Source organism: Gambusia affinis, linkage group LG19, assembly GCF_019740435.1.
Source record: "Gambusia affinis linkage group LG19, SWU_Gaff_1.0, whole genome shotgun sequence".
Lineage (NCBI taxonomy): Eukaryota > Metazoa > Chordata > Actinopteri > Cyprinodontiformes > Poeciliidae > Gambusia > Gambusia affinis.
The window spans coordinates 10,444,430-10,464,116 of NC_057886.1; the positions used below are offsets into that span (position 1 = coordinate 10,444,430).

General features: G+C 37.1%; 1 protein-coding gene across 5 annotated transcripts in view; it reads left to right on the forward strand.

The window, feature by feature from the left end:
- The window catches only part of LOC122822409 (voltage-dependent T-type calcium channel subunit alpha-1I-like), a 161,376-nt gene that overhangs the window by 130,329 nt on the left and 11,360 nt on the right, over nt 1-19,687 (forward strand). Inside the window, exons 30-36 of one of the 5 annotated variants that reach the window (XM_044101054.1) lie at nt 490-568; nt 1,648-1,769; nt 3,960-4,409; nt 10,910-11,056; nt 15,801-15,938; nt 18,636-18,843; nt 19,339-19,577. In XM_044101054.1, the coding sequence (XP_043956989.1) occupies nt 490-568; nt 1,648-1,769; nt 3,960-4,409; nt 10,910-11,056; nt 15,801-15,938; nt 18,636-18,843; nt 19,339-19,577 (1,383 nt within the window). The remainder of the gene's footprint in view (nt 1-489; nt 569-1,647; nt 1,770-3,959; nt 4,410-10,909; nt 11,057-15,800; nt 15,939-18,635; nt 18,844-19,338; nt 19,578-19,687) is intronic. The other 4 variants (XM_044101055.1, XM_044101056.1, XM_044101057.1 and 1 more) reach the window with 4 other exon arrangements.

The following is a 19,687-nucleotide window of genomic DNA, read 5'->3' on the forward strand; positions in this document are numbered from 1 at the left end:
AGTCTCCAAATAAGCTGTGCAGCAGTTTACACTTCCGAACATGGCAACATAAGAACAGTGCAGCAAAAACAAGCTGAGTAACCTAACACAACCAACAGACATTTCAGAGAATAGACAGAGAAACTCTTACTGAAAATCCCTATCTGCAGTTTTTAAATGTCGTTTGAATTAATAAAAAGAAACTAAATAGTTGTTTAGTTTGTTTCTATTCTAATGGCAGTAGGTTTATTTAAAGCTGCATTTTAACACTTTGGACTTTAGAGTTTTGCTAAATGAAACTTAATTAAATGTTTTCAATTACATGCACATTGTACATTAAACCGATAAGTAGAGATTAGAGAATTGCTGTTATGCTGATGGTTTTGTTGCAGGTGTTGGAACTTTCTAAGCGCAGTAAGGCAGATACACAATGAAAGGTTTTACTTTGTTTGCATGTGAACTGTTGTGTGTTTCTGTGCACATTTACTCATGTATGTCAATGTGTTGCAGGTGGGTAACCTGGGCCTGCTCTTCATGCTGCTGTTTTTCATCTACGCCGCCTTAGGAGTAGAGCTTTTTGGAGAACTTGGTAAGATTTTACCATTTATCTTCAGCGAAGGAATTTTGATGGCAGGTGAAGGTGCATTGCACTTATATTGAACAATATTTCTCTAATCGCGATACAGTGCAGTGCTTTGTAAACTTTCTCATTTCTTTTTATTAAATTCAATGTAGTAAGAAGGTATATGTATGATGTTACATATGTATGATGTTATCTTTTTGCAGCAATTGCTTGGAAAGGTGGGTTACATTTTATTTAGGGGTATTATAATGAGGAGAACTGAGTGCATATACAAGCCTTTAGTTTCAGACTTGAACTTGTAAACTTCTTCCTTTTTACAATTATGAACTATCTTATGTCGGCCTGTAATATAAATGTAATATATTGAAATTTGATCCATAGTGTCTGGCTATCCAACACTTTTGCAAAGCACTGCATGTCATAGAGACAAGGGACAGTTTGACTTAAAATGTCTTTGCTCTAGCAAGCATGACCTGTGCGCTCAGAATTGTGTTAACCTTTTCCCCCAGTAATCGTCTTATTTTCTGAGCTGCATTTATCCAATTTTAAAGTATTTTCTTCTGAAGCCATTCTTGACAGCCCCTTGGGAATCGAGCCATTATCCAGTGTTTTGTTACATAAACAGTGTCTCAAAACTACCCTGATTCAAGCTGAATGATCTATCTCCCATTATCTATCTCTCTTCCTTGGCAGTATAAGGACCTCGTTCCAAGCAATTTTCATTGACTAGACCTAGAAAGGCCAAAGTTAGCTTCTGTCTAAACAAAATAAAGTTGTGATAGAAATGTTCTACGTTTGTCACAGAGCCAGCGGTATGTTGTCTCTTTTATGTTTACACTTTGTGACATTAGAAAAACGATCATCATGAGGTCAGACCTCGAAGAAAACTGAAAACCAATACATGCCACTAACGTCACTGAATCTCTCATTCTGGGAAAAGTTCTCTTCCAACGACTGATAGTTTCTTTCTTGTGATCCCGTCCCATTCCTTTCCTTGGCTTTTATTTTCCTCTCACCACCTCTTCATGTATTTCCCCTTTTCTCTCCTAATTTGGCTCCATCGTTAACCTCACTCTCACTCTTAGTTTGCAATGAAGATTATCCATGTGAAGGTATGAGTCGTCATGCTACCTTTGAAAACTTTGGCATGGCCTTCCTGACCTTGTTTCAAGTCTCCACGGGCGACAACTGGAATGGCATCATGAAGGTAAAAAGACTCCCTCAGTCAGTTTTTACTGTATTTAGTGTCATAAAAGATTCAAATAGACGTACAGTTCATTTTAAAAGCATTCACGCATCTTAAACATTTTCACATTTTGTAACTTTACTTGGATTTTATTTGACACGTCTACAGAGTAGTGTAAAATTGGGAAGGAAGTGCGAAAATACATTTTTGATTTTCGAAATGCCTTAAGAAATAAAAATGTGGAATAAGTTTTTATTTATCCTCCTTTATTCTGTCACTCATGAATCCATCTTTTTTTCAACATCCAGACCTTTAAATATCTCAATGGAGCATGTTACTAAAATCATTTTCTAATCTGTCAAATGTTGAGAAAGTTTAAGAGACATGCGTCCTTTTACAAAGCACTGCAGAGCACACAGATGCAGCTTGATTTTAGGCAGGTTTTCAGAAATTTATATAAAAGGCAGAAAAGGAGATTGGAAACACTCTACATCTCACAGCCACAATGTGTTGCTGAGTTTTGAAATCTACTGATAATAAAAATGGAATAGCTTACTACAAGGATTCGATCTCTCTCTTTACAGAAACACCATTTTATAATGACTCTACATCCATCAGCACCTCTTCACTGTACCTACACTATAAAGGGAAAACAAATCATACTGGAGCAAGATTCCTCAGATTAGATTTATGCAGCACAGATTGCATTGCGCATAAAAAAACATGTGGAATGCAGATGCCGGTTCTGAGAGTGAATTCTAGATTTTGAGACATAAAAAAAAAAAAAGTCTATCTATGCATTAACGGAAGATCTGCTCTAAATTAGTGAGAAGCAGGTAAAACTGAGATGGAATTAGTGATGCAGTCATGAGAGAAAATGAAATATTGGGGATGGGAAATACAGGGAGGCACCAGTGAACTGTGCCACAAGTGGAGAGGGGTTAAAAGTTCCACTTATTATTCTTTCTCCTAACCAGAGGCAAAATAAAAACAGAAATGAAAAACATGATGGCATTGCAATGAGAGAAACGGAATGGGAGAGAGAGAGAGAGAGAGAGAGAGAGAGAGGATGTTTGTGTGTTAGAAAATGCCTGGTTTAGTTTAGCAAATGTCTGAAATATGCATAGAAATAAGATGGAAAGGGGGATGTACTCTGAAATTGGAAATGTTTTGTGAAGGAGGACAGTGTGTAAATGTCAAGCCAAATTAGACACAAAAGACCAGCTTCAGCTCAGAGGGCTGAAATTGTTATGTGTGGTCACAGCCTGGCTGAGATATGCTTTTTTCCTGCAGAAAACTCTTGTCACTTCAGCTTTGCTGCGATGAAAGTCCACAGCACTCATGTTAACTAGAGTGGAAGACAATCCACACTCTGGATAATAAAATTTACAAAAATAAAATAAAATAAAAATAAATAAGTTAATGGGTGCTTTAACATTGTAACGTTAATTTCTATTGACATTGCTGTAAAAAGCTGCGAAAAGCATTGAGTTGAATTATTTCATTGCTGTAGTGTGATTTCTCAGACAAACTCCAACCTTTAATCTGAGTGCATTTATTCAAGGAGCATTATTCACAGAAGCAGCCAACAAGGCTTGTGATAACCTTTGAGGAGCTGCACAGATCCAAAGCTCAGGTGGAAGCATCTTTTGACAGAATATATTAAACTACTGGAAGAGTGACGAGAAAAAGGAATCGTTCACAGTGTGCACATTTACTGTGTCCATCTCTATGTTGATGCGGCCACAGTACATACAGCCTGAAGGGCAACATAATGGTTTACATCAAAGCAGATTCCTTCTTTAACATAGCCCAAATGATGCCCTAACCAAAATGGAGAATCTGTGATAACTTGATAGCTAATGTCTACTGACGCCCTTCAATCAATCTGAAGAAAAAATAAATTAATTAATTAATTAAATTCCTTCCACTTCACTGTTACACGCCACTTTGTGTTTGTCTGTCATACAAATACTCTGACTTTTGTTGCTGTAACGTGACAAAATGGGAAACGATAAGGTACATAATACTTTTGCGAGAAGCAGCCAGTTTTATTACATTACAAATTGGACTTCTTACCAATGTCATTCAATGTTATTCATTCTTTTTGTATTTTTTCAGGACTCTAAAGGAAGTAATCTTATTTTTTGATTTTGACAATCTCTGACTTTGTTTTTTGTTTTTTTCTTTCCTCATCTCACCCCTCCCCAGGACACATTGCGGGAGTGCCCACCAAACCATGACTCCGGTGTGGACTATGGCTGCAATCCGAGCCTTCAGTTTATCTCGCCCATGTATTTTGTCTCCTTTGTGCTCACCGCCCAGTTTGTGCTCATCAATGTGGTGGTGGCCGTGCTGATGAAGCACCTGGACGACTCCAACAAGGAGGCCCAAGAGGAGGCGGAGATGGATGCAGAAATTGAGCTGGAGCTGGCCCAGGGCACCCTCTGTTGCATGGGCGCCCCCAGTTGTGGGGGTTTGGGGGTTGACAAAGGACTTTTGACTGTTGGATCGGGGCTTGGAGCTGCGCCAGGGAGAAGGGAGAGGGGCGGAAGTGCCAGAGGCGAGACGGGGGAAGGAGGGAGGAGGTTGCGGCATCCTGTAACAAACCAGGGACCTTACAATTCCTGTGATTCTCCTGAGTCATATTCGCCAGCACAAGTGAGTATTTCTGTATGCGTGTGTATGGGTACTTTTTAACTGAGTGAAAATGTAAATGACTCGCTTTGTATGCTTGCGGTTGGTGGACGAGGATGCCTTCAGTATTGTTTCAAAACTTAAACAGTAAGATCAAGACTGATCCAGGTTGGAAAAGAACGTACCGAATTTTTAATCCAAAATCTTCCTGAAGCTACTTAGAATTGCTCTTGTGTTAAAGTCGAATTATGAACCTCTTTTAAAATACAAAACTTCTGCCAGTCAAAAGAAGTACACAGATTAATGTTACGCTCAAGATCTGTCAACAGAAACCTCTATATCAGTTTTTTATATTTATATTTATATTTTTTCTGAAGCATTTTTTTTTTGCCCTATCTATCTAAACATTGTACATAGTACAATCTGCTTCATTTAGGAAAGAAAACCTACACAAGAAGAGCAGAAGGATATGGAATAGTCAATAGAAGAAAAGTCAATAGAAGGCTTAGTAAGCCTAAATTCTTCTTCTTCAAAGATGTTTTGTTTCACAAACATTGCTAAAGACAAATGGTAATCATTTAAAATGTACAGTGCCTTGCAAAAGTAACCATAACCCTTAAATTTTTTTTACATTTGTTGCATTAAAGTGACTAAAATTGAGATTTACCAATTCCCTGACGTTTGGGAATTGATTCAGATAGATTTTGTTGAGGACTGCCAGAATAAAGAGGGCTCAAAGCAAATCAAGCTCTAGTCTCACAAAAATATATATTATTACATTATATAATAATATATAGTGTTAGATTATTGTTTGGGATGCTAATGAGCATGAATTATTTGGTTAAAAAAAATAACATTAAAGTTTGTTATTTTTCCCAGGAAAGGGATTTTTGCAAACATTTTCAGTAGCAAATTTTGCTGCTGCAGTAAAACATGCCTTTCATTTTGAGATTTTTACAAACATGCACAAGTATTCCAATAAACATTGTGGGCTTCGTTCCCTGCATCACGCCAAAGCACACCATACGCAATATGAAATGGTATAGACTGATTTATTTTTTTTTAAATATGCAAAGTAAAAGATTATGCATACGTTATGAAAAAAGAAATTACATGCAATTTCCTGAAATACATTTGTTACTGTATCGCCTCAAGCTTAGTGTGTTGGGATTTACTTTTCCAAATGGATATGTCAAAGTAATTGTCAGAAGGGAAACAAGTGAAGAGATTAAATAAGCAAACATTGCCTTATGTCGGCATTGTTCCACAGGAGCAGCTGAATTAACATATTTGTGAAAATATGAAGCAGCAAAAAAACATCCCTTAGTAAAACAGTGACACTGGTAACATGAAATTATGTCATAAATAGTTTAAGTAAAATTTTTTGGGTTAGTAGTTAGATCACCCCTTGTTACAGGCTGGAGTATTGTCTTTTTTTCCTCTGTTTCTTTTTTTTTTTCCAATTCCATTTTTTTCCTTCTTGGGTTCTTGCAGGTTCATGTTTGCGGGTTAATTATAATTTTGCTTCCTAGTCCAGTGTGTAAGAAAGAGACAGTCCGCAGAGACTCACGCTTCTATTATGAAATATCCAATGATCACCTGAGATACCCACACAGATACAAACATAAAGATGACTCACCCTCTGCCGAAAGGAGTTTCACCTTTGTAGAGCTAATCTTGGCTGCATAGAGCCATTTTTAGTTTGGTGCTGGCTGACAAAGGAAGTTAATGCAGTGGCAGGATCCACCCCCGCTTTTTCTATATCCATCCTCCCATCCTCCCTGCTCTGTTTTCTCTTTCTCTGGAGTGATGCAGTAAGGGATCAAACAGACCAGCGTATTTTATACACAGCTCAATTCCTTGGGTTTTTGCCTTGTGCTAGCATGAATGTTACTTTACTGCTCAGCTGCAGTAAAAAATACACATTTTCTTAGTAGTTTAGTTTAAGAGTGGAAAAAAAAAAAACTTGAACTTTGTCTATCCAAAGAAGTTGATCAAAAGTTGTTCAAAAATTGTGTGTATGATAGAAGTAAACACCCAGAAGAATGAACTCAGACCAGATCTACATAAATAATAAAGAAATTGTCAAAATTAGAAACGGAGATGAAGGTCCAAAAAACTTACAAATCATGACACATAAACTGATTTCCTCCAAAAACGATCTAGAATATACCTCAACCACTCTGTCCATCTCAAATGTTGCCAATCTGACAAGATCAAAACTGATAAATAAAGTTGACTTAGAATATCTCTTTAATACAAAAAATAAATAAAAAATAAAGTCTTGAATGCATTTCTGCTCTGTTGAGTCACAGTGTTCCCAAAAGTAATTTTTAGCCAGTGTTGTTCATCAGCATTTCATGAATGACTGCTCTCTATGCAGAGCTGTCTTTGGGATTTGTGACTTCCTGCTGTTTGTTTATGCACTTAAAATCACATTACTCAAATTAATGATTTGCAAGTTGGAGGAATCCCTTCCATTTCCATTTTTGTCTTTGGGGAAAATAGTTTTCAATAAATCTAATATATTTTCTCATACTTTTGTTGACAGATTGTTGATCTTCTGACCACTTTTTCTCCTTAAAGGCTCTACATGTTAAGGAAAATAATTCCTTATGAAATTATTTTAATCATACTGCAGGCCTGAAATGCAGAAAAAGATGTGTTGTAAAAGTTCAACAACAAAAGTTCCTCAAGACAAAATTGGACATTTTTTTATATGTTACAGGTTAGTGTCCACAATAAAACATATATGTAAAAGTTATGAGGCTCAATGACATGGAGTCTCATTTCTTCAAATTAGGAAGTGTGCTTAGATATATAAAAATATGGGTTTGAATATATCAAGTAAGTTAAAATGTGTGAACCAAAAATTAGCAATTTCTACAAAATAAAAAATATTAAAGGGACTCTTCTACCTAACATGCAGAAGCTTTTGCAAATCAAATATGTCAGAAACCACTGACTGAATCCCAAGCTCAAATTTCCATCACCTCCTCATGACATCAAAAATTTTAACAGAGCTAATTTCATATACATATGTAACCTTTTTATCAAAATTTAAATTTGGTTTTCTTGGATACACAGAGGAGCAAATTCACAAAGCAATGCAATTTGCTCTTTTTGCACATTCACCATACATGCTTTACTTCTGCAGTCTGAGGCAGATTGGTCAATGCACACAGACTCTAACAAGTCTTAGCAAGTAAAATGATGGACAAATTCATATAAGGGACACTAGAGCCCACAGAAGACCCTCTGGATGGGAAAAAAAAAAAGATGGACAAATTGTATAGTGGTTTATTTTTTATAGGGTCATAATTATTCTTGCTTTCTGGACAAATTTGACAGATGAAGTGTTCAGCAAGAGACCACATTTGCTCAGCAAACTCTGGTTCCTGAGCAAACTAGGGAATTTATCAAAACTAATAACATATCTGAAATTCTTGAGGGAAGAATCAAATTTAAAGTCGTATTTCTACATCAACATGCAACGTGGATTTTCATCAATATTTGACCATGAATATTTACTCTTTTTTTTATTTATTCATTGAAAAGTGATCTTTGGTTTCTTTTCCACTGTGTTGGTTGATGTGAGCTCACTCACTACCTTCTTTCTTTCGCTGCCTAACAGTTGAGAGGATCAACTCTACCTTCTGTGAATTGAAATGACATCCTTTGATAACTTTGTTTGCCCCAAAGTTGTTTCATAAATAGACTAGACTCATTCTACAAGTTGTTTTGGTGATGTTGCAGCAAAGTCAGATTGACACTGCAGTTGTGCATTGCTGATACTGCTACCATCCAAGTTTTACTTAGACAGCTCTATTGTCCGTAAACAGTTATTGTTTTACCTCCAAAAAATGCCGTAATTAGTTCCCTTGCAATATGTGCATGTTCTTCCAGCTGTAAACATTTAATCTTCTGTGATTTTTCGAAATTGCTTAAATAAGTTATCAGCTTGACTAATTAGGGTCTTGAACCTCAAATCCGTTGGGCTATCAAGATTTGAGACGTTGCATCTCTGCATGATTTTGCTTTTTCTTCTGCCATTTTAAAATAGGAAAGATTTAAATAATAGCCCTTCTTTAAATGTTTCCTCCTTACCTTTAGACCGACTGAAGATGCCTTTATTTAACTGAGTGGTGGTCAAAGTTTTGCATGTCAGGCAAGGAGTTCTTACGAATGGAAGACACTAATTTCATCGACAGCCGATGGGCTCTTTTAAGACTTTTCATTGTGTCTAGCTTTATGCAGAAACATTGCTGAAGAACTGCACAAGCTACATAGGTTACACTGCAGGACTCTGAGACACACACCCACACACACACACACAGTTACAGTGTAACAGTGTGTTACAGTCCAGGAGCAAGAGAGGAGAGATAATGGCTGAGCCAGTGACAGTCAGATAGAGGCAGTAATTAATTTCAGCTCTCTCCTCTTTTACTCTCAACTTCCAGTCCCCCCAGACAAGCCCATTGTTGTCCACTAATACAGTTATTAATGGGGGCCAGCACACAGACAACGGCAGTCAATCAAACATTATTTTTTCATTTTAAGCTCCACCTACACATATAACAAAATATTCAAAGCCTCCCTGTGAATTACAGAGTTTGTGTGTTTTTTTTTCCACACTTGCATGTGTCAAGCTAGTTTCAGCAGAGTCACTCTTCAGCTTTATTTTATAAACCAACAACACTCCAGTAATATGTAGCTCACAGTACAGTAGGTCAGCTCTTGAAATCTTAACCCCCTCATTTTTTTTTATTTTTTTTTTTGAAAACATAAGTCATGGCTAAATGTAATAAATCCATGTGAGTCATATGAGATGGTGTGTTTACATAACAGGTCTAAGTATAGTCCCATAAGCACCATTGCAGAATTTTATAATGAAAATGGGCTTATTCGGGAATTGAAGAGGAGTGACCTTATTTCCACAGTGTCTTTTGGGAAATATCTTCTGATGTAATACAGTTTTTTTGGCTCCAGGCACAATGCATTCAACTGAAGTGAATTGATGTTTTGAATATTCGTTCTCGAAGTAGTTTCCTTTCGCCGCTACGGTAGACGCGTCTCCAGAAATAAATCTAGCAGACGAGATTCAAGCAAGCAGAGATCATTGATGACAATAAAAAAAAAAAGCCCTGAGTGATTCAAGCTCAATTACTTTAAAGCTTATAATATACCCAGAGCAAAAGGCAAATACCTAAATCTAAAACTGTTTCAACAAGGTATTGAACAGCCTAATTGAGATGATATATCAAACGTAATTGCTTCACACTGAGCGCCCAAGGATTTGATAGTAAAATTAGATGTGGCTCGACTAATGAGCATTTGGAGCTTTATTACTCGAGATCTTGTCTTTCTTTTTTTCTTTTTTTTTTGTGAAACAGTAAAGACTTATAAAGAGGAGAGAATGATTGCTACATAATCACTGACAATGCTTTCGAGCAGCAAAACAAATTGCCTCATAATTTTTATCTATGAATCGTTTGTGTATCCTTAGAAACTACGACGTTTACAGCTGTAGAGGTGAACAAGAACAGTGCTTTGCAAAACTATTCAAACCTCCATTTTTTGTTTTATTTTGTCACAATAACATGTCAAACTTAAATGGATGTCCAGATTTTATGTGTCAGACCAACCCAAAATAAAACCTCACCGTGATGAGGCAGAAAAAGGGTACATTGTTTTCAAAATTATTTAAGCTTCAAAATGTTCCTTATTTGCGGAGTGTCTTGTATTCTGATAACTCCTCAGAAAAAATGCTGTAATCAATTCTCTTTAGTTTTTGCCTGATAATTAAATCAAGCCCAGTTGTTCATAACTGAATCACAATACAGCTGTGTGGCGAAGGCCTCAGAGATTGAAAACTAGCACAGCACATAACACACCATCACCCTGGTGAAATATGGAGGTGGCAGCATTATGCTGTGGGCATGCATTATTTCAGCAGGGTTAAACCTGGTAAAGGCTGCCAAAAACCTGAGACTGTCCATCAGTCACCTAAATTGTGTAATGAAATATTTTGTACCAAACCAAATAAATAAATGTGATAGAAACCCAGACCTAACTCCAACTGAAAGCCTTTCCAATTGTTACTTATATAGACAAAATAGAAATAATGAAACTTTTTCCTCAGCTTTACAGTAATGAACTGTTTTGTGATGGTCGATGACACAATATCCCCAAATAATAAAATGTAAAAATGTGATAATTAATATCAGGGGTGTGAATAATTTTGCAAGGCACTGTATATGAAAGACGAATTGCAGTTTGTGAACGTAGATTTAAAAAAAAAAATTTAAATGGCAAAAGCCTGCGTGTGCACACGGGCTCTTTAATAATCCTTCCAATGGTGTATGCATTTCCCTTCGTGTTTTTTTGTCCTCGCATGTCCGCATGTGCACATGTTTGTGCCTGCGTGCATCCTGGTCTGCTGGCCTCCGTCCCGTGTGTGTTTCTGTCCGTGTGCGTGCGTGCGTGCGCGTGTTTGTTTGCGTGTGTGCGTGTATGTGTTCCAGGAGAGCCAGTGGTTGGACAGCGTATCTCTCCTAATCAAGGATACAATAGATGGGGAGATGCTGATGATCGACAACCTCTCCGGCTCCGTCTTCCACCATTACTCCTCTCCGCCTGTCTGCAAAGACTGCAAGGGCCACCCGCAAGAGGTACCACCCTGAACACACATAAAACACTATTCGGCACACACACACACAACCCTGGGCAGGGCTGTGTAAGAGAATATGGAAAGTTTAACATTTTAAAAAGCTGAACGGAAGCAAAAACTTTTCTGAGCAATTAAGTATTTATTAGTAATTGTTTATTATTTATAGTAATTTTCATCTCCTCACACCTCATGTACAGACTTCTTGGAAAAAGAAAAAAAAAAAAGCAAAGCAACAAGATTAGCAAGATTAGCCTCCTCTTAGTGGAATTACTTGCAATAAAAATGAGTTTTAGCAAGAAATCCATAGGCTTACTGAGCGAGAGTAATACTTCCCCAACTACATCTGTGCTTCTCAAACTGTGCTACTGTTTCACTGAATGTAAATCAGACCTGCTGTTGAGATGTATGTTAAAATAAACAATGTTACTGGTTCAAGCACAGTGGAATCCTAAGTTTACCTGTAAACTAATGAAAAATGCATGTTTAATGGAAAAAATTCAGGAACCCCTGCAGACCTGACTGGACAGCAGGTTTTCAGGGCAACAAACAGGTTTGGCTGGACAACAATAAAGCGGGTCAACAACCAGTAACTTTAGAAACATATTATGGTTCTTTGTAAAAATTTAAAAAACAGCCTAAAACTAACCACTGTTTTGCCACTTTAATTGTGTCTTCAAGCAATATCACCCTACATTTTTCTCAACAGAATAACAGTGTAATCAATGAATAACTGCATAAAAAAACTCAAATATTTAGGCCTCAAACTAAGCTCTAAATGTTCTAATTTTCATTTAAAATTAAAACATGTGAAGATTATATTTTTCTTTGCTCTTAAACCTAAAAGAGGAATAAAAATAAAATTACTTTTTCTTATTGAACTTAAAATAATTTAAAAAAATGAAATATTGGGTATTTTTATCTCTTTTTTTTCCCAAAGACTTATATCTACAATGAGATAATGCATAAAGTTTGAGAACTTCTGGTCTAGACACCAGTCTTATTTCTTCAGTGCTGCTGTAGTTTTCAGGGCTAACAACTACATTCAAAGTTTCAGTGAACACATTCCGCAATTCCGTACTTCAATACGCAATTGCTTTGGTGCCTCCTTGAGAAAAACAATTGCCGTACTTGCTTTTGCTTTACCACGTTGTGTGTTGTTGGGGAAAGCAGTATTTGAAGTTAATGAATGTCATTTCATTCTTTTGTCAACAAATGACAGAATGAGAAATTATTGTGATTTCACTGATGTAGATTACAGAAAACCTAATATAAATCTGCTGGATGTGAAAGATTTCTGCACATATTTTTTTTAAGTGTAGCTAGGACAAGAATGTAAAGCAGCTGCTATTAGATGCAATGATCAATTTTAACGTGTTTGTATTACGTCTTAGCCCTAATGGAGAGTCAAAACAGAAATTACATACCTAAATATCAGCCTTCATAAATACTTATCTGTACAAACATGGACAATTTTGCCAGCTGATGGATTTCAGACTGTAATGGAATAGTGTGTAAGTAGACCATCCAATTAATTCTGGATTTATTCTTGATTATTCCTAGAAAGCCCATATAATAAACATCTATATATATATATATATGTATGCAGTACATTCCAAATCAGGGTCACACTCAGGAAGATGCATTTGCATGCTATATGAAAATACACTGATGAAACCATGTTGCATGGCTGTTTAATGGATTACTGAGGCCACTCTGCATGAGCTCACAAATGCACCCATCCTTCATGACTGTATGCTTGCATGAGAGCACACATACGGCCACCCACAGTCTCCTTGAGTTTATATTCCAAGGTGCCTTGTTAACAGGAAAGTCTTGCATTCAACAAGCACTTAGAAACATACTGTCCTGCGCGAGTGTTGTCCATCACAGTGACAAAGTGCAGTGGGTCAGCTCAGAGGAGGAAGTAACTGGGATCTACACCTCCTCACCTGTCAGCTTTGCTTTCTGCCTGTCTGCAGCTGCTGTCAGACCATCAATCTTCTCTTTCTCTCGTTTACATGTTTCCTCTCTGTGCACATTCACTCCTTTTGCTATCTGCGCTTGGTCTCTGATTTGCTACGTAGGATCCAGAGCAGTTCCGCTTCAGTTTATTTTGAGCTCTAGTGCCTTGCAAAGTATTCATACCCCTTTTGTGTTTTCGTAGTTTGTCACATTTCAATGGCAAACGTCAGTGTATTTTATTAGGATTTTATGTGGTTTAAAAAAAAAAAAAAGAATAAAAATCTGAAAGGTTGGACACTTTGTACTATGACTCCCTTAAATTAAATCCAGTGTTAAAAAAAAATCCTTAAAAAGTCTCATACCTAGTAAATAGATTCCACTTATGTGTAATTAATCTCACTAAGAGAACAGTTGTTCTGTGGAGGCCTTAGAAATTTGTTCACTAGTGAACAAAAACATCATGAAGATCAAGGAACACAACAGACAAGTCAAGGATAAAGTTATGAAGGGGTATGAGGCAGGGTTTGGTAAAAAAATATATATATATATATTCCAAGCTTTAAACATATCAAGGTTGTAAGACCATTCAATAACAGTTTTAAAAATGTCTTACAAGTAAAAATCACTCACTCTCTAATCATCTAGTCAGAAAAGCTGCCAACATGTTCAATGGTAATTATAGAGGTCCATAGCTCAGGTGAGAGAATCTGTCATGATCAGAGTTGATGGAAAGGGGAGAGGAGAAAAATAGAAGAGAAATATTTTGAGTTGGTACAAAAGACTAAAGACTGGGGTGAAGGTTTGCCATCCAGCAAATAACCATCCTAAACATCCAACTGTATCTGCAACAGAAAAGCAGAGATAAAAACAGACAGAATTGTTTGAATGGTCCAGTCAAAGTCAGAGTTTTATCCATTGAAGAATATTTGGCAAGCCTTGGTCCTGATGATCACATGGGATCTCCATCTGAAGAGAGTTTGAGAAATTTTTTTTCAAAAAAAACTGAGCAAACTATTTAGTTAACTAATGTGGAAAGCTAGTAGAGAAACACGCAATAACCCAGAGAAGTTATATGGAAATGCAGACAGTTTACCATGACTTTGTTTTGGTGTATCACCTTAAATCCAGAAGAAATACATTGAACTTACTTATTGTAGGTTAACAAAAGGTGGCAAATATAAAAAGACTTTATTTTCATATGTGAATGTATGGTGTTTGGAAGTGAAGGAGGGAGCCGTTGTACAGCTAATCTTCATACAGATTACTGTGAGATCCTGAGGTCTTCACAGCTTTGGAGAGTCTAAAAGGCCCTACTGGAAATCTGGGCTAATGTGTGTAAGAGGAGAATAATTCATCATGTTACTCTGTAAAGAGCCCTTGAGGCAACCTGAAAGTGACAGTTCAACCTTTACCGTTAATTTAGCTGCATGTGTTGACCTTATGCTTCCTTTAGACCAGCGTCCTTCTATATTGCTTCATTTGTAATCACAGCAGTGCATTTACCATAAAGCCTGTTGTTAACCTTTGTGTGTTGAGTAGGAAATTATCTTGCGATTGCTATTCCAACGAGGTTGGAGCTTATATGATGCAGCAAACGGTGTGTGCTGGCCAGTGTGACTCGTGCATTTCTGTTCAATGTTCTCCCTTTTCTTATATTGAAGTGAATACTTTCAGTTTCCCGTTGCCCATCGTGTTACCAAACATACTTCTGGAGTAGCAAAGTTTCCTCTGCCTTTTGTACTTCTGCGTTCTCCCCGAAGGCACGGCAAAGAACACAAGAAGAAAGACGTCGCAGTTTGTGTTACACATCAATATAAACACCTGCTGGAAGCTTGCAGGGTTCTTCGTCGAGGCTATTTATTGCCCACCTATGAGACGCAAGTCAGATACAGTGCTGCCACAAAGTACCACAAGTGAGGGCTACTACATGAATCAAAACAGCACAACTGTGAAGTGTTTCTCTGAGCTAATGAGTCGCTTTGCTGTGCTTGTGTCTTTGCTTTGCTTCATTACGTCTCTCTCTCTTTCTTTCTCTCGCTCTCGTTCTCTATGGGATCTGTGGCAGTGGTGATTAACTGGCTCATATCAGCAGTGAATCTCTCTTTATGAGCCGCTTTGTGCACGTGTTAATACATGGCTAACCAGCCTCGCTCCATTGAATTTCACTTGGCCCGCTTTAAGTACTGTGGTTAATCTACCCTGCTCAGGCTGACTATTTATTGCTCTACCACCTCTAAGAAATACTGCTGGATTGCCCAGACTGCATTTCTGATTTCAGGTTGTTTGAAATTTTGCTGAGAAAGAGCACATGAGCTGATATGCATGTCCTGCAAATGAAAGAAAACTGGTTTCAAGAGGTTTTTGAAAAGCTCTAATATCACATTAGAAAATGGGACACATTGGTTTACCTGATGATTACAAACTACTTGCTTGAAATGTCTCACCATGCTCTCTTTACAGACACACCCCACAGCATTATTGCCTCTGAATTGTCAACAACTGGTGCATCTTAGAGGAGGTTTTGTTTCTTTTGTCTGTGATGCTGTTGCTGGTTTATTGAAGCTAATGAATAATCAAAAAAAAAAAAAACATCCTGCAAGATCTCGGTATGTTTTCATACTTTTTCATGCAGATATTCTTGTAAATATTTAAGGTTTTCCATGCTAGAGATGGTCACAGTGAGCACTGATAAGATTGTGTTCTTCCAGGATGTTGGAAGTGGTCACAGTTTCGTGTTTCTTTGACTTTTAAAGGCATCAGTAAGTGAAACAAACTCTTTGCAGCAGATCAGAATGGCAGAGATTGAGCAGGCATCACTGAAGTCGGAGCAACTCTCAGATAAGTCTTCGTCTCCTGCTCTCCCTGATGACCTGAGCCTGGACGAACATACCAGCTACATACTGCTGATGCAAGACGGGAAGGTGAGTTTAAACTGAGGTTGAAAGAGAAGATTAAATCCAATACACCCCACATTATAGGAAAAACAGTAACTCAAGGGAGCTGGAAAAGATACCAAAAATACCATAACACTCTTACTCTCAGATGTAAACTGCCAAATTCCTGAAAGAGATCTGTTTTCTTCTTTGTGGTTGTGTGTGTGTGTGTGTCCTCTCTGATCTCAGAATTGTACTGTAATATTATGCTTAGTTTTTGTTTGTTCATCATGTTATGTTTTTATTGTGTAAAGCACTTTCAACCACATGTGCTGTACAGAAAAACCTGATTTAATATAAAATCTATAATATAAAAGCCTGTTGATTTTAGCTTTGCTTTTATGTAACAATTTCATTCATATTTTTCTGTTGTCTTTTTAATAATTAATTAAAGAAATATGAGCTTCCCTTCTCTAACAGAACTCCTATTGCAGCCTTTTTTAATTAGAAGGTTTTTAGTGATTTCCTTGGACATTTGATAAAGGCCTTTAATAGTTCGCTTTATAAATAATAACTGCAAATAGAAGTTTTCTGGATCACCTTGAGACAGGTGTTAACAATACTTCCGCTTTGTTTTAGTTATAGTGATATTCCTAATATAAATATTGTGTTCCGAAGGCCTCTTTATCTCTTGCTCTGCATGTATCAGGATAAAATATCTTGTCTTTGAGGGGCCCACAGTCCCTAACCACTTCAGACCATCTCATGAATAAATCCTTGCCCCGTGTTCCCTTTAGTCTCTTTTCCTCGCTGGTTCTCATGCCTACCTTTCTTTGACTTAGTCTCACTGTGAAGAAATTATCCGTTCTGCTTCACCTTTTTTCAGTCTTACATCTCTGGTAATTACACACCTGTCCTGAACTTTGCTTCAGCCCCTCTATCTCTGTCCCTTATCATTTTCTTTGTAACGGGGTAATGCTTCTTGTTTCTGGATACCCAGATAAATGTGCAATCAGAAAGTACGACTTTGATTCTCTGCTTTTACGTTTTAGAGAGCGATTGAAGTAAGAGGAGAAGAAGGGGGTTAATAAATGAGAAAATATAAACTGAGCATGGCGTAGTTTAGAAATCATGTCATGCAGGTAGCATATTAATCTCTTTCTGGAGTCAAATTATATCCGCACTCCCCTGTAGGACGGAGAGCTCTATAACCATTATGCCTTACTGAAATACTGAGTTTAGGGTTAATCTACAGTAAATTAATGAAAATCGATATACTGCTCTCTGAGGGGACGGAAACAGAACTGCAGTCTCACTGAGCTACTGCTAATGTACAAGGCCTTTTTTATTACAAGGATGGAATAAACTCATTTAAGCAAAAGCTCATGTCGCTCGCATTAATCCCATTATACCTACAATAACTTACAGTTCTAGGAAAATACATATTATTTGTGTTTTTGCTGAAAAGCTATTTTTAAATGTGCTATTCAGATGAACTTGAATTGACTGTGAAGAAGGTTAAAGTTGTGATCAGGTTTTTAAACAACATCCCAAATTTGGACCTCTCAAGGGATACTGTTCAATCTGTCATTTAAAAATTAAAAGAGTTCTACTGCAAACTTAATAAGATATATGCATGCTCGAAGGTGGGTAGAGTAGCCAAACAGTAATATTAAATGTATATTATTTACTTCTACTTGAGTAAAAATATATTGAAGTAATGCTTTAAAATTACTTGAGTAAAAATAAAAAAGAATAAGGTAAAAACCCTAGTAAGTCTCAAATTCCTTGGCTAGAACTGTTCTTATTTAATCGGTGATATTCATGTAATCATGCAGACAAAATACAAAACTTTGTTTCAGGTCTTTATACTAGCAAATAAATCACCTGACTGCAAATTAAAAAAAAAATTGGATAGGAAAAACACACACTTCCAAAATTTGTTTTCCACAACGTAAAACTTTTGACACCAATACTTACAGTCAATAATGGTTGCATGTCCAGTGATCCAATGTTTACTAAATATTCCTTTGACCCTCAAATGGCACAACATGCTCAGCAGACAGAAAATAACATTAAAACAATTAATAAAAATTTTTCTTAAAAGACTTATTTGAAAGCCATGCTTTGTTTGTTTCTTTCTTCAAAATTATGGTACTATTTTTCATTGGGCTGTCACATCAGAGCAGTAAAAAACATTAATGGTTGTGGTTGTAATATGAAACACATGAAGCTGCATGTACATTTCTCCAAGACAATGTATATTAGAAAGAGAACTTCCCCGCTTGATTTTTTCTTATATCAAAACATTAACATGATAATAGCTGCTAATAATAATTTCCTACTGCTTAAGAGGCACTTAAATGAAAAGCCAGTGGAATGATGTAAATCAGAGGACATGTTTAATATCCGTGCAAAGCCTCAGGGATTGTTCTGTTCTCATTTTCTAATAATTTTGTTCTCAACCAGGAATTGTCACATTGTGTGTACAATAGTTTAAGCTTGACTTGCCCCTTTGGAAAATCCATTAGACTTTATGGACCACATTTAAGTGTTCTTATTTGTCATTTTATACATGTGACCTTTTCTTACAAGTTAAATGTCTTACTCCATAAATATAAGATTTTGATATTGAAAATGTACTGTTTTTGGAAAAAAAAAAGTTCACATGTTTATCTGCATTAACATAGACAATCACATTCATTCCTGTTGAAGATTTTTGCACCCTTTCTTGTTCTCCTTTAGGGAAGGTGCAGCAGCAGCTCCCATAACTCTGATGAGGCCGGTGGTGGAGGCGGCGGCCATGGAGGTGGTCATCAGACTGAGGAACAAGGTCAAGGTCAGGGGCCGTCCCTGCAATGCAGGGCTTCCAGCTCGGACACAGAGACTGAACTGCAAGAGATGGAAATGCAAACATACCACACAAAGATGTGCTCACCTCTCTGCTCCCCTGGTCAGTAAATTCCCACAAGGCTATTTTTGAAGAAAGTTGTGTTTCAATCTTGCCATGATCAATCAAATGAGTCAAAGTGTGGTTTGAGGTATTGTTTTGATTTGCTCACCACTTCGTGAGACCGTTGAGAGAAACAGGTAGGTAAAAACGTAATACTAAACATTATGATAAGTTTGGCATTGTTTTGTTGAAGTAGTGCTTAGGTTTAGATTAAACTGAGATATATAAATATTCATCTAAATTAAGTCGAAAACCAATACCAAACCAATACTGCTTTACTGCAGTAATAAACCTCTAGAGTTGGAAAAACTGCTGGAATAATTTGCTCTTCTATATTCATGCTTTGTGCTTGTCATGCTTCCAGAATAGCTGTTAAATTAAAAATAACCAAAATCTAATTTAAAATACATCGCTGAATCAGATGACTTACACAGATAAAAGAAAGACTTCATGAAAAGAAGTCTAGAAATGAATCACTGTGGTTCTCTCCTGAAGGTGGGATTTCCAGCATCAGCAGCAAGGAAAGAGGCAAAGGAGACGAGGAAAAGGGGGCCAGTGGCATTTCTACCCTCTTTCATCTGCCTGCTGAGTTTTTCCACTCTGCAGGGGCAGCCATCCCGATACCTTCGCGCAGTCGGAGCCTGCGTTTGTCAAGAGGCCTCAGGCTGACCTCCCCAGCCTCTTGGGTCTCATTCCGCTCCCCTGGAGCCCCTCGAAAGACGCTCTGTGCACAAGTAAGCAGAAGGAGGTTACAAACTAAATAAAACAGTGGAAGAATAGCACATAGGGTGATGGGGGAAAAAAAATTAATGTGAGCAGTTGTACTTTTCAAAAAATAAAACGT